Source organism: Alligator mississippiensis, chromosome 13 (genome assembly GCF_030867095.1).
Source record: "Alligator mississippiensis isolate rAllMis1 chromosome 13, rAllMis1, whole genome shotgun sequence".
NCBI classification, from domain to species: Eukaryota; Metazoa; Chordata; order Crocodylia; family Alligatoridae; genus Alligator; species Alligator mississippiensis.
Window position 1 is genome coordinate 11,869,182 of NC_081836.1, and position 24,811 is coordinate 11,893,992.

Consider the following 24,811-nt stretch of genomic DNA (forward strand, 5'->3'; position numbering starts at 1 on the left):
ATTGCTTTTTCTTTGTTTAAGCTAATCTGCTGAATGTCTTCTAATTTGACTGGTTGAGACCATACTACTAACACTTTTGAAATGTCGGATTTCTATTGCCTTGCTTAAACAGGGGCGCAGAAACTGGGAGTGCAGAATTACATGAACACAATGTTATTACACTTAGCTGCACAAATTATATTGGTTTTAATATTATTTTATAACCTTGGTTGTACTTGGTTGCTCTAACTTTGCCCATGCTGGTGTTTTTGTAAGAGAAGTTATCAAAAACAAACGAACTCCAAGAAACTGCAAGGTTCCCTATAAATGCATGTAATGTAACATCAAGACTGGCACTTAAGATTAGCGTGAAAGCATTTTACCCATAGCCTCTGAGAAAAGCTGTGCCACAGAACTTCTGCAGTTACCTAGATTGATCCTGTTGGCATCTTTTGAATTGTAGGATTCATTTTTAAGAGCTAAAATATATTTTCCTTTTAAATGCTTTTTCAGGCATTAAGGGAGAACATTAAAGTTGTGCCAGTGACAACTGTTTTTATCTTCTCCAAATATATTTTTTTTATACTTTAAATTATCATCCACTACAAACGGAACCAGATTTTTCATCTGAAAACGTAATTAAAATAACACTTGCCAGAAATGCCTATAATTGTTCTTTTTTTTTTAAGTTTTATTTATATTATGCATATTTAACACTTGTTTATAGTCATGTGACTATCACGTAAGAACTAACATGAAAAACACCATTTCAGTGTAAAATTACAAAAAGTTGGCTTAAGCACTTAGACTGCTATAAAACCTGAAAGCATTTCTAATGCCTGACAGATGTCCTGTAAACTTGAAGTTGCTCAAAAATTAGAAGATCTGTTAAATGTGTGGGTGCCAATGCAAAATAGAAACTTTCTCTCTGCTCCCTTTTCCCTTACTGCAAACTTAAAATGGTTTAAGAATTGTTTACCATAATATTTTGAATCCATGAAATGTAGTTATACACATTTGTGTATACTCCATATTGATCAGCCACACCACACTCTAGGCCCCAAGACACGATCCCACCAATGACCCATTTCTTAGTCTGACTGTCTAAGAAAGCGAATGGTCCCCCGCTATCACCCTGACAAGAATCCTTCCCCTCTCCTTCAGCTCCTGCACAAAACATATTTTCTGTTACTATCAGAGGTTTTCCATTGGCAGCTCGCTTGTTTGCATATAGATTTTTACATTTTTGCTGGTCAGTAACTGTTAATTCAGCATACAGTAGGTAATTGGAAGAGAGCCCTTTCTCAGTTTTTCCCCAGCCAGATACAAGTCCCATCTCATCTGTTTTCACCTGAAATCTTGCTTCTGCTCCTGGCAAACAAATGGGTGTGATGTTTGCATTAATTGGGACTTTATGCTTCAGTTTAATCAATGCAATGTCATTGTTAAAATTGGTATCATCATTTTTATAACCTTCATGAACAAAAATTGCTTCTGCCCAGGCTTGCTGGTAACGAACTGAATATTTGTTAAGAAGCCCCATTTTGATGGTCAAGGACAATGGGTTTCTCTGCTCAGCAACAACATGAGCAGCTGTTAAAACCCAGTTGTCTAACAAAAGGGAACCACCCCCTGCTCTTCCTCTTTCATCAGTTAACAGGACCTGCCACGGTAATTCTCCAGGTTTTGCCCTTTTTCCTCCATATATACGTAGCAAAGATGTCGCAGTTCGTGTTCCACAAACTGAGAGAAGAGAAATAAATATGGCAATAAATACCAAGCATTTAAAGACGCAGACTGTGGTTACTAAACCTACCCTGGTGAATCCACAAAGCAAATTGCAGTACTTATCCATGGATTTTAAAAGGTGAAATAATTTACAAAGGGGGCAAAAGCGACTATTTAGGTGCCGTTTTCAGTAGACTTCAGCCTTAAATTCCATTCATTTTTGTATGTATGATAGGGGATGAAAAACTTGCTTTGAAACAACTGTAGGGAAACTTGTGCTTAAAAGAATACTTAATAGTTCAGTGCATATGACTAAATAATGCAGAATGTTATTCACAGAAGGACTTCATAGGCTTTTTCAGGCCCTCTGCAAGTTTTGTACAAAATTTTTCAGATCAGTTGTGTGGCTGCCCAATCATTCACAGTGTTCTGTAATAAAGCTACTGGACAGGGCTTGGATTCACTCTATCCTACTTGGTTAGTGTGTTGTCATGTAAACCAGACTAGTGTTCAAATAAGCAAAGAACTCTCAGGTTAAGGATTATGAAATTTCTGCCTATTTCTCATACCAGCCTTGTGTGCTTTTGAATTGATATAGAAAAGATATGAGTGTAAGCAGTCCTAAATCTGGTTTACATTGTCTTGGGAAGGGCAAGTTCTCAGCTTTGAGCCCTCATGTTAACAGTGGTGTGGAACTTGGAATAAGGCCAAAGAGGAGTCTTAAAAAGTATCCAGTGTAAAGAGGAGAAGGATAAATTTGGGAGTTGGGAACTACAGTGGATCCCAGTTGAACTCTAGATGCTGTGATGTTTAGACCCATCCGTTTGTCATTCATTTTTCACTGATCTAATACAAATAAAGTGGGTTACTCATTGCACTTACCTCGTCTTGGTAAGTCTTAACACAAGGCAAATTATGGCATGTTTTACATTTAATAACAATTGTGCAGGTGTTAGTTTTTTGAGGGTTTTTTGTGAAATTAATGTTCACTGAAGGCTGATAGCTAATGAAAAGTTATGTTGTGGACTTAATATCACTAGGAAAGCTACAAATTATTTTGATCGTTCTTTTAATTGCATCTTAAATAAAAGCTGGTTTCCTTCTGTATGATAAAAAGAGCTGCTCAATCCCTTGTGATGAATAGTGCTCATATAAAACTGTGACAATAACAATGTTTAAAGACCGGTCATAAGACAACTACTGAATATATTTTCCTAAGGTCAAGTCCTTGTTTATCTATGCCAATCAAACTTGATATATCAATTCACGCGTTACCTGGCTCGCAGATGGGAAGTGTTTTTTCTCCCTTGGAATTCTTCCAGAATCCATCAGCACTGCACTGGTATTTATCTGCAATTCAGAAAGGCAGAAATTTAAGAATGTACATGCACAATCCCAGTCCTATTTTCATAGCCAGGCACCTATGAGACATGGATGGATCTGGACATAACATAAGAATTGCCATTTGCTGTGGCGATTCCACTTTACAAGCTCCTGTGGGTCAGACCGTAGGTCCATCCTGCCCAGCATTCTGTATCACACGGGGACAGAGTGGATGCTGAAAGGGGGAGTGAACCGGCTGTAACCAGGGTTTTTCCCCCACTGTTTCTGTCACAGCCCACAGCATTTAAAGTCTAGGAAGGTCTAATTCAGAGCCTGTACTTCTGTGCTCAAAAGTGTGTCCAATTCCTTTTTAAAATCTGGCTTAAACCATCAGCTTCCACATCTGGTGCCAATGAGTTCTACACTTGAATTATGCGCTGTGTGAAAAAGAATCTCCTTTTGTTAGTTTTAAACTTAAGATCTAGTTTCATTTTGTGACCCCTAGTTGACTAAGTACCAGACTACAGTCATGGGGTCCTACCCTAATTTTGTGTAGTCTTGGATGAAAATTGTGCATTATCTATCCCCACCCCTTTACTGAACGATGAGAGGGCAGGATCCTTCACAGTTATGTAGCCCAAGACCAGGGTCTTTGTGCCACAGGAGCTTGTTAAGTGGAATCTCCACAGGTGTGACAAGCATTTAACTCCCCCAGCTGAAGTTAAGGAGAATGTATGAAGTGTCAAGTGCATGAATTAAACCCTGTAAAATAAGTGCTGCACCAGATCTCAGTGTCTGTTTTCCCATAAGTACTTGTGGGAAACAGAAGATCAGGCCTCTAAAAAAATGTTTCCCCTTACCGTTACTCTTCTCTTTCATAGTGTAGAAGGGGCCCTCGCACTTGTACTGGATTTCAGCTTTGTAGGTGGTCACTTCTGGTCTTGTGACGTATGTAACGGTGCCATTGTCTATGTCTTCAGGCGGGCCGCAGTTGACAACTAAACAGTTAAAAAATAGGGAAAAAAAGGGGGGAAAAAGCCCCTTAAGTGGACTAAAGTAAAAAAATATTAAGTCATGTGAGCAGGAGCTGGTTGGGTGGAAATATTATTAGAATAATTTATCTTCTACAATAATAGCCTGGATTATCCACAGAAAAATCCCTAACTACTATCAAAGCAAACGTTGCTGTTGCCAGCAGTGATTTAAAAAAAAAAAAGTGTCTAAATTTTAAATAAAAATACAATTTAATAAGAAAGGGGTCATTTGTACCCAAATAAAAATATTCCATCATATGCTGCCTCCTACGTTTTCTCATACTTAGGAAAATACTCTGTCAGAGAAGTAAAAAGTAGCATACTGCACAGATAAAAACTTGTGCCTAATGGTAATGTACTTACTGATGCATTTTGCCATCGGCTTATTCCAGGAACCATCCTTTTGACATTCTGCTTTAAAAGATTTCACAACCAGTTCATTCTATAGGGCAAAAAAAGAGGACATAAAGATCTATTTATTTCGTTAAAAACTGACTCAGTCAACTTCAGAGTGTTGCTACTCCCTGAAAAAAAGAGTCAGACTTAATGTCTGCTCACCAGCCTGAAATAAAAATATGCTGTACTAAATAGATTTTATAGGCCTGTGATGCCTTTCTCAGATGTCCTCGCCTGTTCTCACTTTGTTGCAGTACCTTAACACTTTTACAGTGGGAACAGTAGTCCCTATGTTACATTCGTACTGTTTTCCAATAACTAATAACTGTCCTGGACACCAAACAAACTGTACCTGGCTGAGGTTTGAGGGACATGTGAAATAAGGGAGGGAAGCATAATTTTCCTGGGAGTTTGAATCCACTTTACATTTGTTTGCTACAGCAGTCTGACCCACTTATGCTTCTCTGGAGTCCCCATCAATGAGAAATGTATCGCTGTAAAGTCAGGTAAAGTGTATGGCAAGAAGGAAGATGTAGCATATCTTGCAGTTGATCAATTTTTGCACAAACCCTCCCTTTATCGTATGTCATGGTGAAATGAATAGACAAAGCTCTAATATAATTAGTTGTCTTGATTTTGAACATAAATGGAAGCAACATCTAACTCGTAACCAGAACAGGTACTAGAGTAATACCAAACATGTAGAAAGAAGGAATAGTCAGATGAGGTATATTTTTATACTAAGCATTAAAATAAGGACGGGGCTTACTGAAAGTACACGATAACAGCAAAACTGTGATCTAAGTATACGTTCCCAACAGGCTTCTGCATTTGGAATATCATCAGAAGTCCCCTGCTGGGAACTGAAGTTGAAATGCTGTGAAGTTGTCTAACATATTTTTTTAGACAGCAGACACAAAACATGTTCTAGTTTTAATTTTTCTGCCTTAATGCTTAGCTTATTGCCTCAGTGGGCCAGGCTTTACAGTCTTCTTTTTTTTTATCTCCCAATGCAGCCACAAACAAATTTACACGTGCAGCAGCCCAAAAGCATCAATAAAACCTGTTTGGGAAAGGACAGTTCTTTGGAAAGGACAACTGAAAGACGATAGCTAACATGCACACGTTTATGGTTTGGAAAGAAATTGTTTGTGTGTGACAGTGGTTAAACGGCCAGAAATCCTGCCTGCTGTCTACTCCAACAAAGATTTAAGTCCGCAAGGGAAAGCAGAATATGAGGAGCTTGTGGTTTACCTACTTCCAAGAGCACATATCCAGCATCACAAGACAGATCATAATAATCCTTCAGAATGTATTGTGCTTGCACTGGTCTGATGCGGCCATTGGGTGGTGCTTTAGGATTAGGGCACAGCAGAGCTGTAGAGGGATGCATGACAAAACATCATATTTCCTTCTGAAATGGAGTCTAATCTTTGTTGGTAACGACTGATAAGAACTGCTATGTGTCATCTCTTCCCACACACACAAGCGTGCACGCACAAAAGTTACTGAGGGCAGAAGGAAACATTTAAGTGAGGCAGGCACAGTAAAACCTTGCTGACACACGCTCCGGTCATCCCCACAGTGTAATTTGATTACTCAGATTCAGCCCCATGCTGGAAGACTACTCAATCTAGAGTTATGCAGTGAAGACTCTTTCTTGTGTAGTCACAAGTCTGTTGCTCTAAACAAGCCCAATGCTTGCTCCGTACAGCCCAAACCACCCCAGACGTTCTGGTCCTGGAGCACCTATTGCTCTGGATACTCCCTGGCAGACTTTTTAAACTTCAATAAAGCTGTGGTGACGTGTAAGTGTGAAATGGAGCTGCCTGATCGCTGTTGTCCTGCCTCACTGAGTTCTGAGAGTAGCTTGGAGTCAAGTCATGAGTAGGGGCCTCTTTTCTTTGAAGGGAAATGAATGTCCTAGATGTGTTGGGTGGTGAAATGACAGCTGTGACCAACAACTGTGGCACCAGCTGTCATCACTAGGCTGCACACTTTGGCATTCTGGACCTTTATGCTGATGGAAGTGATAGACAATATCCTGCTCCAAACGTGCAAAGAAGCAATTACTTGAGCTAAAGGAAAATCTCCATTTAGGACAGATCCTGTGACATGCCATTGACTCTGCCCTGTACAGAGAACACAGGAACCATTTGCTATAATCCTAAACTCCCCATTAAGGCTGCAGAAGGGAAGGTTGTTTGGAAGAGTAGGGTAACACGCGTGTATCAGTGAACTCAATCTCATGAAAGTACCTTTGCTACTGAGCTTAGCCAAAAAGGTGACAAGGAGCAAGTGTGGCAGAAATGAATGTGAGCGCTAAAAAGAACAACACTGGTTTTAAATATATGACTAGAAGGGATCCCGTGGATCACAGCCTTGTTCCCTGCTACTGCAGGTAACTACATTGTCCATCTGCTTTCATGAGCTTACCAAACTCCACCTTAAAACAGCTTATGTTTTCTCCCCACCCCCAATTACACTCCTCAAGAGGCTGCTTCAGACCCTTGTTCTGCTGGTGGTCAGAAGCCTCATTGCCAGCCTAAATTTATTCCTGGCCAGTACGCTCCCACTAGTTTTAGGGCAGACACTGCCCTTTAACTTAACCAGCGCTTCTACCTCTCGGGTGCTTTCCCTTCAGGGAATTTAAAGACAGCAACTGGATCTCCACCCAGCTTTCAGCTAAACTGCATAAGCCCAGCTCTTTTAGTGTCTTCTCCTAACGCACACTTTCCCTTCCCCTTATCCTAGTAGCTCTGTTTCTTCCAGTTCTGGTTTGAATTCCTCCTTGAAGGTAGTGGTCAAACTCTGGGTAGCAATGCAGATGAGGCCCACCTGCACCTGTGCTTTGGGCACTGGCATTCAGATGTCCCTGTCTTTGCTAGCAGTATCTCATCTGGTGCATCCTAGGACCGCATTTCCCTCAAGACCAGCCAACTTTTCCGCTATGCTGTTCCCACCCTGCTCTGTATTTGCATCTCCCAACTTTGTGTCATCAGTAATTTTTTTTTTGCGTGTTCCTACATCTTGTGTGAAGATCGTTAAAGAAAATGTTAATGAACATGGGTCCCAAGACCAATCCTATGGTAGCTCTACTAGTAACCTCCCTCCTTCAACACCACCCATTATCTTCATTTTAGCTAGTGTCTTACCCACTCTACAATTGGTGTACTACTTCACTTCTCCACTTTAAGTGATAACTCTGCCTATGACCCTGTACCAATGCCTAGTCATGTCACAGAATCAGAGCAGTAGGGTGAGAAGGGACTCCACAGATCAATCTAGTCCAGTGTTTCTCAACCAGTGGTGGGACTTCAACTCATTGCCCAATTGAAAAAAATTAAAGTTGTTTGCACTTCAAAGAGGAATCAATGGCTATCTCAAACAGTGGGGTTTTGTTTTTACCACGGTGGGATCGGTTTTTTGACAAAATGGTTGGTGGGATGCAAGGTGCAAAAGATTGAGAACATCTGATCTAGTCCAACCCCCTGCCTGAGACGGGATCAGCCCTATCCAAATACACAATACATCCAGGTAATTTAGTTTAGAGTGACCACACTTCCTTTGTCTTGAAAAGCAGTGACCTTCCAAGAACGCTATCGTCTTCAACTGCAGTCTGCCTGTATTTGATCCCATTTAATTTACGTCCATGTCTTTAATTATTCTTTCCTTCAATGTGTGCATACTACTGCAGCCAGAGTAATGGGGTCTATACTCACCTACACCACTTCCCCTGCTGTTTTCTATATGGTGCTTCCTGCCAAGCTGCTATTAGTTATTAAAAGCCAGTTCTTTAAAAAACAAATTAGCCCCACAGACTTGAGAGGATTAAGCAATTTTGGGTTTTGCTTCTGCCTTAGAAGCAGTAACTTCCCTTTCCATTCCCTCACACCCCATTAGGGATCTTGCCTTTGTGTCTATTCTTACTGAAAATTGAGATAAGGTATTCATTTAAATTTTGACATCATACCCATGTTATCTTTCATACCAACCCAGTCGTCATTGCATAGCAACACCACTACTCTCCCTGATCTCTCTTGAAATCACCATCAGAAACCTGCCTCCCAGAGAACAACTAAATTTCTGGATGGCAAGAAAGCCCAGCCCTAATAACCCACCTGTTGTAGTATATTTGATCTTCCATCCAGTGTGGTCTCCTGAGAGATCAGTGGTGAAAGTAATATCAACAGCGTTGCTTCCCGTCTCAATTTTTGGAGGCAAAGTCTGTCCACAGAACGGGCCGTACTGCTTTTTTGGTGTTTTAATCTGAAACAATGAGACAACTCAAGCACCTCTGCCTAACCTATCCTTAATCAAGTTAAGGAATTTATCCGTCTGCTTGAGGACAATGGCAGCTAGCCAGGGACTGCTCAGGCTGCTAATTGTGGATCTCTTCAGCAAATTGTAGCTCTTCTGCCTGATGGCAAGTCAGGGCAATCATTTTATATAGAGAAGTTTACATCAAAGCATCTCAAAGTGCTTCAGAGAGAGATTAGCCCTGGGTGGGGGGGGGGCACTATGGCCATTTTATAGATGTGCAAACTGAGGTACCAAGAGCTTAAGTGTTGTGCATGACATGAGGCCATGTGTAATGGACAGAAGGTGGGATTCAGTCCTACCACCTCACTGTCTGAGAGCTGAGAAGGAAGGGGGTGTCTCTTTTCTTATCTGAACTTCCCAAGCAAGAAAACTACCCAAGAGTGGGAGGGCAGGGAGGCTACAATTTGAGGGGAGAAAGCTGGCCCAGCAGTGGAGCCCAACTGACCTTAAGGGCATCGTAGGGACACAATGTCTCTGGGTGCACTTCCACGTTAAAGGTTTCCACAAATTCCAGGATGATCATGAAGCCTTCTTCCACCCGGATACTGTAGCTGCAGGAGGAGAGTTTGGGATAAGCCTTGGGATAGTTGGGGCTGGTGATTTCTCCAGATCTCTTGGTGAAAGACTGGCTTTGACAATGAGCTAGAAGGCAAAAAAGCATAAAAGATCACAAGAACTAGTTAGCAGTTTTACATCAGGGATGGTGCCCAGAGGCAGGGGGTGCAGGGAGCAGGAGAAGGAGCCAGGCCCTTAGTTGTCAAGTCACTGCAGAATTAAGATGAAAAGGTAACAGGATGTAAGGCCACCATGCAAGCAACTGGCAGGGAGCATCTGAGAAGCCCTGGCAAATACCAAAGCACTAAAGGTGTGGCTAGTTCACGGTGCCCAGGCTGTAAATGCTTCTAATCAAAACTACTTGTCCCTCATTTCCAGAGGCTTCAGACTGCATCTCATTCTCTTCCTTGACTGCTGCCAGAAATTTCCAATGTGATTTTATTCTCTGTGAAAAGCCAGCTCTGTCTCTTACTGACACAATTGAAGCCACAATGCTCCCTGCTAAAGAAAGGCAGAGAGGAACATCCACAAGCGCCTAGAGGATCTTTGCTTTTTATGACATGATTGCTGTGAAGCAGTGCTTTGATCAGCTGGGTACAAAGGCTTTCCGATGGGCTACGAGAGCAGTTTCCTTTACTGATGGACTGGCTGTAACAGTTCCAAAAAGTTTCGTGCCACTATAATGCTAAATTAATTGTAAAAGGAAAACTGGCTGGCTTTGGGACATACCCACCATACCAATCTCTAGCAACTAATACGCCATCATCCACTCATTAAATGCAGCTGATTCCCCAGGAGGCCATGTTGTGTTTTCTGTTGTCCACGTAGATGGAAACTGCTCAGGGCAGGAACGCGTGCTGTATCCTAACACCCTCTTCAGCAATTCTTGGATTTCTTGCTTTCAAGTTCCAGTCTCCTCCTCTTCAGAAGGGTAAAGCCTGCTTTCATTTAACCCTTATATATGCAATATTCAAATCTTTTGCTATAGGAAGTGCTGATTCTGGTTGAGGTGCAAGAACTTTGGGCTAAGGTCTGTTTTATTTTTCCTACTGTTTTGCTGCAGTGAACAGCTCCCAGCACAGTGGGGCTAACCATACAAAGAATGATGCACTTGGGCCTTGCAAACAGTTCTTTTAGAGAGCTGTGACCTCCTCTAGCCAGCTGACACCGCTCCTCTCCATCACCCTTCTCTTGAGCAATCACTTTCTACAGAAGCCCCTCGATCCTCCCCAGGATATCTAGGCCTCAAGGGCATTTCCTACTGCAAATCCCACAAGTGCCTAACTTGGTACCCAAACATCAGAGATAAAAACGCAGATCAGAGGAATCCACTGCTAAAGAAAAAATTCTGCTCATGAAGCTGAACTCAGGACCTCCCCTGCCTGCAGACTGAACTTGCTTTCATCCTGAAAGACTGATGGTACAGAAAGCTCAGCTGACTTGTCAGGAGTTTGTCAGCCGACTCTGGACCTAACCTTGCAGCTCTCCTCTTTTTTTCTTAATTTAGAGGTGGCTTAAGTTTTCTGTTGCAAGTGCAAAATAATCATTGAGCTGTTACAGGTAGACATCAATCTCTTCTTTCCATTCCATACTCATGAAGAATAATTGGTGAATGCTTTTATTGTGCAAGCGAGTACCTCATTTTTGTTTCAACTCAGTGGATGTCACTATAACTCCATAGTTTCTGCCTCAATGTCCTGCAGCGTCTGCTGATTATGGGAGAGCAAACAAGTGTCCTCGGTGCAATTATTCTTCTCCCAAGCCACTGACGGGGCTGCTGAAAATATTGATTTGAAAACTTTGGCTTCATCACTTTGCCTTCTGGTACTTGGTAGAAAATAGCCCTGCAAGCACCCTCCCTTCTATTCATTGCAGAGACAGACCAGAAATCAAACCCTGTTTAATACAGAATTTTGAACTGCTGAATGGACCAAGTAAGTTAGTGGAAAATTGGTTTCTCTCTTACAAACTACAATTCTTTCATGTTACAAAATGAATGGGCCTGACCTTAGTCCATGCAAGAGTGATCCAAAAGCAAGCCTAAAGCAGATAGGAACCAAGATACAGTGCTTGTTAGCATGGAGAAAGGCACAGCATGCATTTTAAGGTTTATTCCTTCAATTTATACCTTTGAAGTAGCTGCCATGCACGACCCCTATATCAGGCACTTTGCCTGGGGTTAGGAAAGAATGTCTTCACAGAAGCGTGATGCTTCAAAGCCGCTTATGGATTTATGCCTTCCTCTGAAGTACCAGGTGCTGACCACTGGCAGAGACGGGTGAGTGGGTGAGAGGAACTTAGTCTGGTACTTCCCCGAGCCTGACAGGTGCTAGGCATGTCTACACATGCAGTTAGCACCCCTGAATAAACTTGGTTGCAGTTTGTACTGGAGTTTATTGCTCCAGGGCATGCCATTTGCACATGCGTCTAGGATAGGGGTGGGCAATTATTTTGGGCGAAGGGCCACTTACTGAGTTTTGGCAAGCTGTTGAGGGCTGCATTTTCCTCTCTGGTGCTAGGCAGGGGCTTCTGGTTGGGGGTGGGGTACAGCTGGGCAGGTCGTGCTGCTGGGTCATGCCACTGGCTTCCCCTGGGTCCTACTGCCTCTGGCTCCTGTCATCTTTGACAGGCAGCCAGGAGCAAATAAATACTAATTTTCTAATTTTTTTAGGGGTCCCACGGGCTGTATTTTGCCCACCCCGGCCTAGGACCACAGCACATTGAGCTGGCCCTCTGGGTCAGCCTACCAGCCTGGGGGTGCTCTGACCTGGCTCAACATGCTGCGGAGGGGCTGGCTGCGGCATGAGGGTGCTCCAGTGTGGGGCTAGCTGGCAGGCAGCCCCTGCACTAAAGCACCCTTGTGCCCCAGCCAGCCCTGTCACCATTTACGTGTGTGTTGCAGTGGAGTAAACTCCACTGTAGGATAGTAATCGTGCCTGGCAGTACTATCCTATGGTGAAGTTAATTGGTTTGCTCTGTCCTGATAGCACCGCATGTGTAGATAAATGCCGATGTTTTACTGCAGAGCTAATCAGGCAACTCCACAGTAAATGTCTCACGTAGATGCATCCGCTGAGGTTTTACCTGCCCCTAGCACTGACATGGAGCAGTTCTGTGAGGCTGGGACAGGCTCTTCTGTGCCTAGATAACACCTAGGACAAGAAGTCCGTACCTGGGACCCTTGTGTGCTATCCCAGCACAAATAATACAAACAGGGCAATGCTGATATCTCACTGATGCTGAAAGTGGAGCTTTCACCCGAGCCTTCACCTTGTTTTGAAGGACCCTGGGAGGGGAAAGATGGAAGTTGACTGGGTCCTGAATCAGTGTCCACTGAAACTCATTTCTCCAGGGGACTGGAGAGTCAGGGGATGTTGTGGGATGCTGTGAGACAATCCCAGCAGACGGAAATAAACCCCCTGGAGCCATGGCCACAAGCAGCAGCCAAAACTAGCTGAGCAGACAGGAGGAGGTGCCTCGTGCTGGATCTAAGGGATTTGCTGCTTGAAGATGAAACACTTCAGAACCTGCCCTACTTTCCTGTGCAATATCTCCTGAATGTGGCCACAGGGAGCTGCCTTTGGCAGGGCTGTATTTTTATTTCACAAGTCTGCAAGCAAGGAGCTCATAAACTAGCCAGCCCCAAAAAGGATTGAATCATTTTCAACCCACTCGCAGCAGTAATCCTGTCCCTGGGCTTCTCAGACAGGGTTTTAGAGCTGCCCAGAGAGTGCTCAATTATACTTATCCCATATTTTTATTAGAATCACAGCGAGACATTTGCCAGAGACCTAAACTCTGAGAAACGAGCCCCTCTAAACTTGTGAGTTCATTGGTACTGGCTCATTAGGTTTCTAACAAAAAGCGGATTGTAATCATGCCAGCGAGTCACCCCGGTGCCTCCAGCTGGTCCCAGCGTGGATGCCTGCAACACATCTTCAAGGCAAGACAGCACATATCCTGACAGGGTCCTGGTGACCACCCTGCCACTGTGGCCCTTGTCCCTGGAGTGTCCGAGTGCTTTACACACAGTAATTGGCTTCACCCTTGCAACCCACACAGCAAAGTAGCACGGCCCTATCAGCCCACATTACAGATTGAGAACAGAGGTGCACCCATGCCAGAGACTTACCCCAGGTCACACAGGACGTCAGTTGCTGGGCCAGGGCCAAACCCAGGTCCCTTTTGAGTCAACCTCATGCCAACTTTCAGGAGGAATGATTTCAGTGCAGGAATTAGCTGAATGCAGGACAGCAGTGTGGGGCAGAGATGGAGCTCCCAGTGCCAAAAGCCTCTACTTCCTCACTCTTGCTGGCTTTGTGAGCTTGTTGAGCTCTTTAAAGCCTGGTTTGATCTGTGGGTGGCTTTTCCACCTGCCCTTCCACCTCTATTAGTTAAAATCCCACTTGCAAATGCTCTTTGAATTCAAATAGTGTCTAGAAGCCCCAGTCAGGATCCCGGATCCCTGTATACTAGGTACTGCAAGCACACAGACCGAGAGCGGGTGCCTGCTCCAAGGAGCTGACAGTCCAAGAGAAGAGATGAGAGATGAATGGCTGGGGGAGTGAGGCTGGGGAAGGATGCAGGGAAGCAACCAGACAACACTAGTCAGAGTGACCAGCAATGGTCCTAAACAGAGAACAGAGCCTGGATCCTGTGCCCAGGGAATGCTCTGCTGGGATGGACCTAACCAACTCTCATGTCATCCTGCAACAGGAGAGGAAGGTATGGATGGGTGCTGTGAGGATGCCAGGAAAGATCACAGCACCAGTACTACGTAGGAAGAGGGAGCTGGGCACGGACTGGAGGCACTTTTATTTAAATCCACCTGGAAAGGATCACCTCTTCATGCTGCTGCTTCAAGTGGCAGATGCTGCTCCTCAAGAAGGGAAACTCCATCCTGGAGCTGCTTTGCTTAGTTACTGCTTTGTTTCCCAGCGCAGCTGAAGCCCAGAGACTTTCCAGAGGACCCGACAGGACAAGCCATGAGCACAGGGTTGGGTCCTAAAGGGAGATGTGGGCAATCACCATGTCAGGGTCCAGAGAGAGATCAAACCTTTCCCAAGCATGAGTATGCCCAGATCTGAGGCTCTTGGCTTTGTCCATCACAGAGAAGAGACTTGGTGTTTTAGCACGGGCATAGATCTGAAGTCACCCAGTGATGCTAAGTGGGGAGTGAGGTGGCTTGCATCTCGTTCTAGTTTAAGCGTTCGGCTTGATCAGCCCAGCAGCTGAAGCAGCGCACTAAAAGCAAGAGGCAGTTTCTCTCCGGCTCACGTTGGGGCCCAAGGCACCTCTCAGGAGTGCACTCGGTCACCAGCCTCTGCCTTATCTGCCTTTCCTTTTCCTTAGTAACATGTGGAGCAATGCAAACACACAAACAAAAAATGGACCTTGAGGCTGCAGTCAGCTTTGGACAGGAAAGGCCATTTTATTGTCTGCAGGCCACAGGCCTGAAAGGAAGGAAACCCAGACGTGCGCAAAGGAGCCGAGACCCAGCCCTCGGCTTCCGTGTGACATGCAGCCGCTGGCAGGTCAGGAAGGAGGGTGAGCCAGCTCTTCCCCGCATGTCTGTCTTGATCTCTGCTTAAGCAGCAGCAGGTTAATTATCTCAAGCTGGAAGATAAAGGAGAAGAAACAAATAGACAAGAAAGGCTTGTCAATCTCAGCCTGCTAAGATGGAAGCCCAAATCACAGGGGCCAGCGTGGTTCCAACAGGCCTGTCCTCCGGAGCCCGGTCAGAGGCTGGGATGACCTCAAAGCACGTTTCCAAAGCAAGATGGGGGATATGCTTTAAAGGCAGAGCCAATCCCACTGACCCCTTGTGCCACACACACTGGCAGGAGGAGATGGGGCTGGGCAGCAAGCAAGAGTTCCCAGTGCACTGCAGTTTGGGGAGCACAGCTCCTGAACAAGACCCGAGGGATCCCAAAGTTTGGGAGTGTTTGCACTAGAGGGGGGTGGAACAGTCACCCCAGAGCCATGCAGGAGTGTCAGACTTCAAAGGCTCCAGACAGGAGGAGGATCTGCAGGCTATGCCTACATCTAGGGAGCACTGAGCATCCCCGGGTCCTCCCAGGTGCTGGATCCAGCCCCAGCCTGATGAAGCCGCTCAGCTACGAGGAATCTGGCTTCTGTCCTATGTTGGCTCACAGCACGTTGCAGGCAGAGCAAGCCCCAAGGTGCTGATCGCTGCGCCAATGCAGATGGACACTCGCTTCTTGTCATGAACCTTCTTCCAGCAGCACATGCAGAGCAGCGGAGATGGCTGGGGGCCTGCAGCCCTAGCCCTGTGGAGGGGATGGCCATGCATGGCCTCTCATGCATCTGCAGCTGGATTCAGGTGGCTGGTGTCACAAGCACAGAAGCTCTGGTGTCCATGCTGTGACAGGCAGGCAGAAGCAGGTCAATGCTGTCTCCATCTGAGCTGGGGATCGGCTCGTGCTCAGCCTCCTTGATCGCAGCTCCTCGTGCGGGGCTAGAACAGTGGGTCTGCGCCTCAGCCTTTACAGGACATCAGTGTAGGCTGCTGGAGTCCGGAGCCCACAGGATCCAGCTGGGGCAGCAGAAAGAGGGCTTCCTTCCTCCATCCTGTGCCCAAACCCTGGAGGAGCAGTCCCAGGGGGCAACTGCACACCTGATCTCTGGTCTGCCATTGGAGCCTGCCCACCACAGGGGCAGCAGGCAAATGCCTGGAAACTAGACTGAAGCCCCCAGAGCCTCCAGATAATGCCTTTCCCCCTGCCCAAGCACAATAACTTCCTCTGCATTGCATGGGCTGCAACTGGGCCTTGGGATGCTCCAGACTTGGACTTCACTGGGTGATCTGGGTGATTGAGCGGGCCCCACCTGAGCACAAGCCAGGGCAGGGAGGGGAGCAGACTCACCTGTGCATGTCCTCTTGTCCTTAAGGAGCGCATAGCCCACCCTGCAGCTGCAGTAGTAGCCACCCAGGTAGTTATGGCAGTAGTGGTCACACAGCGGCTCCCCATCCACCAGCAGTTTGCACTCGTCCACATCTAGCAGAGTTAAACACACCAGAATCAGCCAACTGGACTGTGTGCTGGGGCGTGCGGGGCAGGGCCTAACACCGCATGTCCTCTGCAGAAGGTGGCAAGATGGAAGCTATGGAGCAGGGTAAGGAGAGAAGGGAGATGCTCCTGCGTGTTAGCTGGAAACTCCTTAAAATCTGCTTGTGTCTGTCTGAGCCAGCTCCTACCCACTGCTGAGAACTTCACTGGTAGCACCCCGTGCCCTCCTCTCCCTCGCCCCCTGCACAGGGCACGGGACTGTCCCTCCTCCAAGCCACCTGACAGAGGGTGTGTGAGGCCAGGAGGGGCACTGCCCCCGTGCAGTTGCTTTCTCCCTAGCCAGGGGTTGGCTCTCACCTTCAGCAGCGTAGAAGGCCTCGAAGCCCGTGAACTGCTTCTCATTGGAGTAGTCAGAGCGGAAGGTAACGGTGAGAGTATTGTCAACAGAGTGGTACGTCTTGTTGCCCGGAGCCTCCTCCGTGTCCGTGCTCACCTGCCCACACAGCTTGGCCACCAGCTGTCCTCCAGAGCTCAGCTGCAAGGGGGCACAGAAGAGCCAGTCATACCAACACATTTGTACAGCCCCCCTCCACCTCCCAACTCAGTGGGAAAAGGATCAGGTCCATGAGCAGCATTAGGTCTCTCTGTCCCTGGGGAACACCCCAACCTAGCTTCATATGCCCATCCCCACTCCTGCCTGCCTCTGCGCGGGGGCTGAAGATCCCTGGAGAGGAAGAGGAAGAGGAAGGCAGACAGACCCTTCCAGGATGCTAGTAAGAGCAGTTTCCCTTGTGGCCAGGGCTCCATGAGGATGTCCTGAAGCAGGGTTTGGCCACATGCCCTCTACCTCTATGCTCATGCCAGCTGGCTGCATGCCCCTGGCTGAGTGGAGGCTGCAGGTCTCCTTCTCCTGGCAGACTTTCCATCAGCAGGAACTCCCTGCTACCAGCTCAGCCAAACCTGAAAAGAGCACTGAATCTATCATAATTTTGGGGAGAGGGAGAGTGTGTGTGCGCGCGCACATCTATGTATTCAAGGTGTGGTTAAATACGAGGCAGAGGGAGATCAGGATACCAACCGCTCAGAGCACTCGCAGAGGGTGCAGAGCTGACGACACTCTGACAGATTGCACAATTAGGGACTCCTGATCAGCCTCTGGGCAGCAATTTCCTCCTACCCCGAGGGCTGGTTTTTCTCTTTTCCCTTAAGCAAACACTACCTCCTCCCCACCCCTCCATTCCTACTTGACACGGACAGGCCATGTTGGGTCACCAAGCCAGGCCCTGTTTGCCGTGGTGGGGTCTGTTCCTGTTCGTTTCACCCTTTGGTCCCAAGTCAGACTCTCTGGACGTGGGAGCATTGCCCATGCTATGGTCAGGCACAGCCCATAAAAGCAGACTAAACACACACTGAGCTTTGACCGTACAGTACAGCCCCTTTCAGCTAGGCCCTTCCCTGTGTCCAAAGCTAGGCAACAATCCCCAGTTATTCCAGCTGCCTGCCCATGTAGTTGCATGTTCCAGCACCACTAGGCCTGTTTTGGGCTGGCATTGCCTGGTGCTGGCTCATGCACAGAAGCACTTGTGAGGGAAGCATCTGATCATCCTGCCCTGCCCAGTGTAAATAGAGCAAGATGCACTGACAAGCAGGACAACTTTCCTTGCATCTGGCCAGCTCTCAGCAGGGAACCAGCCAGCCCAGTGCGGTTGGACCTGTACAGCTGCAGGACTGTGTATGCCCTGCCTGCCCCTAAGAACAAGTGGCTGGACAGCTGGTGTTGTGCCCAGCATAAGAGCTCTGTTGGCACCCTCTCTGCCCCTTTTTGGCTTCTTGCCCAAGCTAACCTCATCAGCTCTCTGGAGCAGGGACTATCTTTATATTGCTTCCTAACTCAGGACCCAGGAGATGCTATTGCAAACACTGATGCCACTGTATTGGTACTTCAGCAAGGCAAGAAGTCCAGGCCAAACCCCAGAAATCCTCCCAATCTGCTGGGTTCAAGCCAAATCTGGCAGCACTTCCTTCATGCTTTTTTTTTTTTTGTTTCCCCACACAAGCCAGTGACGTCCTTTCAGCAAGCTCTGTGCCAAGGCACACACATGCCCTGAGGCTGTCCTTTGGGCTTGGTCTTTCTTTTGGCCCACGTACCATTGGCATAGCTCTCCTGGGACCAAACTGTTGTCGAGAAGAGGTCCAAAAGAGTCCAAAAGGACAGCTCTCTGCCAGCAAGCGCCGCTTGGACGAAGTCAGTGCCTTGATGTAACCACGTTTCGGCAAAAATAAGTGCTTTGCTTCATTCAGCTGTGATGAACAGCTTTGTGTAAAGCACCTGTCACACTTTTCTCTTGGCAATGTATTCACCAAATGAATCTTGCCTCAGAAGCCATTGATACCATTGTTTCAATGAAGCCATTGGATGAGGTTGGTTTATTATTTCTGGAAGGAAGTTTTCCCCACAATTGGGGAATTTTAGTGTCTGGGCTTGGCATCCTAATGTGGGATGAAACGATCTCACAGCCAGACCTTCCCTCCCAAGATTAATTTAGTCTCAACCAGCTGCAGGATTTTCCAAAGCAGCCACTAACCTACCTCCCAGTCCAAAGGGTGTATAACAGTGTGTCCCTTATAAACCTGAGCCAGGAAATCACAAGAAGATTGGAGGAGAAGACAAATGGTCTTGTATTGACCCTGCAAGGCCAGCCTTTGCAAATGGAGCTGCTTTTGACACACAGCACCGGCATATGCCTCTCAGACTGAGACAATGCGAAGAAATCCAGCTATCTAATCACACATGACCAGACAGAAATGCCCACTCAATCCCATATTGTAGGTCCACTGCCCGGACTATACATACGCACACGCAATGACATACGTGCCACATGTGCCTATATAGAGCCTACATGCACCCATCTACTGACATGGACAAACACAGAGCTCTATGGAGCATACTCCTAAGCACCCTTGACACCCTGGAGACTCCACATACCTTGACATAGTCATATTCACACAGGTAGGACAGCTCCAAGTTGAAGTAGGTGAAGTAGAGGCGGATGGTGTAGCCCTTGGGGATGCTGATGTCCCAGATCCTCTCCTTGTTGTTGGGGTACACGTTGGGGAAGTCAGGGGAGGCAAACTGCCCGTACATCTTCTGCAACAGGATGCTGCTACCCATCCCATGGCAGAGGGCAGCCAAGAGGAGGTACAGCCTGCCCCAAACAGAACAGAGCCACGGGGAGAGGGTCAGTGCAAGCTCAGAGATTGCGCCCACTCCATTTTGCGGGCACTGGTCAAGATCCCAAATCCTACTTAACTTTGGGGTAAAACAGCAGCAAATGGCAGCGTTGCTACCATAACTGCATTGGAATCAGGCTGCCCAGCTTTGCACAGCTAAGTCCAAGGGGGACCTCTGCAATAGCACTCACCTCATGGCACCGCTGTCCTGCCCGAGCCTGCTCCGGTCTGAGCCCTAAGGCTGTGGCTTCTCCCAGTCTATTTGCTTGCGGATGCTGGGGGAGGGGGCATCCCACTGGCTCTGCTGTGTTTGTCCGGCTGTTGGACTCCGATCCTTATTGGCCTTTCACCCTCAGTGCCTGACTTCTGGGAACTGCAGTGACCGGAGCAGGCCCACGTTTCCAGGCTCTGGACCAGCACAGAGAGAACCAATGTGCTGATGGAGTTAGAGCATTTCAGTCCCCACCTATGCAGAGAAGGAGCAATAGGCCTGGTGTTCATGCAGGCAGCCTGGGGACGAGGAGGAGAAGATGGGGGCAGGTACAAGGTGGTTCGGGAAGCCGCGCACTCCGGAGGCAGAGGGGTGTTTAGCAATCCCTTTCCCCTGCGGGGAAGCTAATGCAGCTGCTTTGTTCCTGTTGCACAATGTGCAAATCCTGGGAGTCCCGGGCTCCTCTCCCAGCCCATGCAGGAAGGTGCCGAGAAGTCACCAAGGGGCCCACGGGTCTGTGCTGACCTGCTCAGCAGCTGCCTGCATGGAGGAGGACCCGAGAATACTCTTCTGCGCTGAGGACACCAGCTTTCACCGCCAGCCCTCAGGAGAATTGGGAACGCAGAGCGACACTGGCCTCAATGGGGCAATGCAGCCTTTCAGCTCCCAGCTGCTGGTTCAAATCCAGCCCAAGTCTATCACAGCTGAAAGCGGTTCCAGTGTTTTATGTGAACCTGTGTGGGGTGGGCATTTGCTATGCCGCCAACCAGCTGGAGCATGGGGGCCGCTATGACAAAGGACCTGCACTTGTGAACAACTCAGCAGTGCAATAATCTGGCGGTCCTAGGCAGTGTGGGACACCAAGCCACTGAAGGAGAGGGGGAAAGGGAAAAAGATAGTCGGGATTGTGAAGGGATGCTGGGAGGCTGGTCCAGGCAGTCTGAGCTACAGAGGGGCAGGCTTCCTCCTCCAGCAATGGCATCGTGGTGCAGGAAACCAGGGCTAAGGAAGTGTAAGGGGACGAAGAGGGTAGCAAGACAGCAGGGGCATGCCCCCATGCCCACCATTAACTGGGAGACTGGGTGGAGGGGAGCTCTCCAAGCATAACCCTCCAGCAACTAGCACCTTGGGGTCCAGTGCGCAGGCAGGCCTGCCCCTGCTGCCCAAGGCTCACCCTGCAAACCATAAGAAGAACGATGCATTTACAAGCAGCCGGTAGCCATGATAGCAAGAGTGACAGCAAAGGGCCGTGATGGACAGGAGCCCCCACCAGAGCCCACTCCTCACTGCACACCCTGCTGGGCTCACACGTCAGAGACTGCTCAGCAATGACAAGCTCCTTTGGGAAATCAGTGCCGGGCAAACCGAGCTGCTGGCTTCTTGCTCTGTGACACCATGCCTGTATTCTCAGCCGGGTGTGTGTATAGGTATGCACGCGAGGGTGGCAGTGCCTCAGGGCAAGGAAGCTGCCCTGAACACAAACAAGCAAGCCTAGAGCCCACGGGAGGTTGTAAGGGTCACCTCTCCAGGGTTTTTGGAGGAATAAGGCTACAGGCAGGAGCTGGGGAAGCCATTTGAGACCTCAAACACCTGGGGCGTAGTGCTGTCCTGCAATATCAAGGGGAGTTTTCTCCTGAATTTCACCAGAATGAGGATTTTGCCGGTTCCCTTTCCATTTCGTAACACCAGGCATCTGCAAGGCCAGCTGAACAGCACCATGCTGAAAGACTTGGGCCCTACATAAGATCTCCCAGCCCATCCCCATCTCCACCCAGGCCCAAGCAGGTCTCCTAGCAGCTTCCGGGCTGAACCCCCCCTCACAGAGGGATCCAGCTCCTTGCCTCCTGTCGAGCTACTGGCCAACTTGAGGAAGCTTTGGATTTATTTAATGTGACATGGACTGATTGTGAAATCTGCCCTACTATCTTCTTGCTCCTTCTTAAAGGGGCCAGGTATTCAGAGCACAAACTCTCAGCTTGGGACCTGGGAGCACACAGTGCTGTGCCAGAAGCAAGACAACCCTTTTGAAATTGCTTCAACCTTCAAAACTCAGAGCACGAACGGCCACTGCAGATCAGACAGGGCCTGCAGCCTGGTGGTACGCTGCCCAAGCCTGGACAGGACTGAAGGCTTCAGCGGACAGTACTGCAATTTTGCCATAACCTACCTATGCGGAGGCGCATGTTCTCAGCATGTGGCAGTGCCTGGAAGCATGAGGCTTTACAACCCTTTCTGGCTCCTAGAATTAAAAAATAAATGAATCCATTTCAGGGGGCTGCGGCTGTTCCTGCATCCCAGCACGCCCAACAGCAGCTTGCTGTGCTTCCCAAAGAGACGGCTCCCAGGCTGCCTCTGCCTTCCCCAGGAGCCGGCTGTCTCTGTGCAGCAGAGATATTGCTTTGATGCTTGCTGTACCTTGGCTAAATCTGATCCCTTCCACGTGGGGGGGATGTGCTGCAGGGGAAGGAGGGGAGGTGTGGAGCTGTATTTCCTCATTACAAATCAAGCAGCGTGACTGACATCAAGAGACAGGAACACAGACGGAGCAGGAAAGGGAGGGGGAAGGGGGGAAGAGCTACATCACTGCAAAGTAGAAAAAAGCCATCTTGCACCAGGGCGAGATGAGCGGGCGAGGAAAGCCGATGCTCAGAGGTGCTGTTGCTCTCTCTGGGTAGCATTAGGCCTCCCGCTCCCCTTATGGGTCACTCTCTCTCACTCCCACTAGCACAGAGCGCTCCTCAGGCATGCCAGCTGTTGTGCGCTCACCAGCCTGCCCTCCAATCCCACAGACTAACCAATTGCCTGCAAGGGCTCAGCCTGTATCCTCCAAGCGCCCAGCATCCTGGGCCCAGGGTGCCTCTAAAGATAGACTAAAGCGCTGGGATGAAGACTGTGGCTGACGTCCCTGTGCCTGCAGTACAATGGGACCGCGCCCCACAAGGCTGGGGCTCACCTGTGCAGGGCACAGCACTGTCTTGGGGAAGTGGCCCGTGTCTGTAGGATGAACCCCCAGGAGCTAAGAGCCATTGCTGACCTCCCCACCTCGTCCTCCGAGCACAAAGCTTTGGCTCTGCTTTCTCCAATGCGCGCACACACACTTTAAAGAAATCCAAGGCAAAGCTCTGCACTAAAGACGCTTCTCTGTGGGAGAGGATCCGAGACATTAGTCACACCGCTTAGTCACACCACTTACCCACAGCTGAAAGGCGCTCAGAAAAGGGGCCGAGGAAGTCCTAAGGACCTATAAAAAGTAGAGACTCTCTCTTCTCACCTCTCTCCCACCCTGTTTCTGCTGGCCTCTCTCAAAGATTGAGATTGCACATGTAACCGTCATCTCCCATCGCTCACGTCCTTGGTACCTGCAGCGTGTCTGCTACACTGGCAACGTGTCCGACTGTGAAGGAGGCTTAGTTACAGCTCAAGATCGAGTAGGAGACAGGTGTCAGAGTGAAGGGACTGTGCATGTCACAGCTGCAGCCCAGCCCACTTGCTCAAAACCTAAGGAGAAGCTCGTTCAGTCAGACATCCAGGACAACCTGGAATTGGTATAGGGAGGCTGTGGGCCGTGACCAGGGTCTCTGGAAGGGAGAGCATGGCTGTATGCTTGACAGTAGAGAAGATGAAGACTAGAAAACAACTGCCTTAGGAAAGGGAGCAGCTCAGCAGTCCCTCTCTACGCCAACTTCATTCAGCTCGCTGATGCACTGGCCTGAACTTGATGCAGCCTTGTACCACAAGCGACCTGCCCAAGCCAATCTGAGCCTCTGCTGCACCAGGAACGGGCACCAGGGGAACACGGTGGGACTGGAAGGGACATGCTGGTAGGTGACTGGGATCATGCACACAGCAGAGCTGAGCATCAAGTGCAAGACTCCTGAGCAATGCCATCTCTCCCAGCTTACTCTGTGCCCCAATGACATCTGGGGGATGAGAGAGAAGCAGCTTAGCAATGGGGTTCAAATCCCATCCTCACCTCCCTTTCCGATGAAGCTCTGCCCGAGGGCCAGTCTATGTCCATCCACGGCATTATCTGCTGGAGGCCCTGAAGCGTGCAGCTACCGCCGAGTCTACCTTATGGTCTGAGTCTGCCCCAAGCTAGAATGCTTTTTTCCTCATACCCTTTGCTGATCTCAGCTGCAAGCTGAAGATGCAGTGAAGGGGCCCAAGACCGCAGGTCAGTCAGGCAGCCAAGTTCAGGCTTCTCAGTCTCCAGCCCCCTTTGCTTCCTTCCTTCCTGACCTTTTCTGTGCCATCCCTCTGGGGCAAAGTAAATATTTAGTAAAGTTCAGCTTTTCCTTCCCAAATCAATCACTTGCTAGATGGGAAGAGAGGAAGCGTTGAATTTGCTAGTTCCCCTTCCCTCTCCAATTAGCCGAGACTCTCACCAAAGAACAGCAGCGTCCCAACAGCACCAGGGCTAGTAAATCTACAGAACGCTAGTTCGGACAACTAGAAATTGCCGACTAATTTAGGAGTCGCTAAGCCTGTTAGCATGTTGCTGGATGCAACAGAAGTGCTCAAGCTCTTTAATTCAGAACTAGACAGGGAGTCTGTTAGAGTCTATCCCAAAATCCCCGTGGCCATGGTGTCTTCCAGTGATGGATGTTGGCAGGGTCACTCATGACAGCCCAGTTGGCTGAAATTAAACCAGGCCTTTCCGGAAGGGAACAAACAATTCGGCCCATTATGGAGACAGCTGTGAGCAATGACATTGGATAATCAGCCAGAGTTGGATCCTGGGTTTTCAATGCCCCCACTACCCCTCACCGGTGATGAGAGATGGAAAGCAGTGTCCTACCGATGTCCCAGCACTGTCCCTGAACACTGAGATGCCTGTGCGTCACATCGGATCGATTCCCCCGGACCTGGGGGGCAGGTAGCACATTAAAATGCCCAGTGGGTCAAGATGCAGAGGAAGGTAGTGGTGCCAATACCAAAGCAGAGGGCATCAGCATTCAGCCTCCTCCCTCCTGCTAGGAGGGGCGCAGAAGAAGAACAAC

At 48.3% G+C, this 24,811-nt stretch overlaps 1 protein-coding gene across 10 annotated transcripts in view; it reads right to left on the minus strand.

Moving 5' to 3' along the window:
- Nucleotides 1–648: 648 nt before the first annotated feature.
- The window catches only part of MASP2 (MBL associated serine protease 2), a 37,670-nt gene continuing 13,507 nt past the window's right edge, over nucleotides 649–24,811 (minus strand). For 2 of the 10 annotated variants that reach the window (XM_059716865.1, XM_059716866.1), the window contains 11 exons: nucleotides 19,792–20,066; nucleotides 19,356–19,575; nucleotides 16,727–16,904; nucleotides 16,226–16,357; nucleotides 9,229–9,425; nucleotides 8,582–8,729; nucleotides 5,719–5,837; nucleotides 4,428–4,506; nucleotides 3,891–4,028; nucleotides 2,983–3,057; nucleotides 649–1,722 (listed from right to left, as the gene is read on the minus strand). In XM_059716865.1, the coding sequence (XP_059572848.1) occupies nucleotides 944–1,722; nucleotides 2,983–3,057; nucleotides 3,891–4,028; nucleotides 4,428–4,506; nucleotides 5,719–5,837; nucleotides 8,582–8,729; nucleotides 9,229–9,425; nucleotides 16,226–16,357; nucleotides 16,727–16,904; nucleotides 19,356–19,575; nucleotides 19,792–19,796 (2,070 nt within the window). In that variant the 5' untranslated portion in view covers nucleotides 19,797–20,066 and the 3' untranslated portion in view covers nucleotides 649–943. Of the gene's footprint in view, nucleotides 1,723–2,982; nucleotides 3,058–3,890; nucleotides 4,029–4,427; nucleotides 4,507–5,718; nucleotides 5,838–8,581; nucleotides 8,730–9,228; nucleotides 9,426–14,744; nucleotides 14,955–16,225; nucleotides 16,358–16,726; nucleotides 16,905–19,355; nucleotides 19,576–19,791; nucleotides 20,111–21,978; nucleotides 22,377–23,082; nucleotides 23,245–23,784; nucleotides 23,954–24,811 lie in introns of those variants that run through there. The other 8 variants (XM_019493914.2, XM_019493916.2, XM_019493917.2 and 5 more) reach the window with 8 other exon arrangements.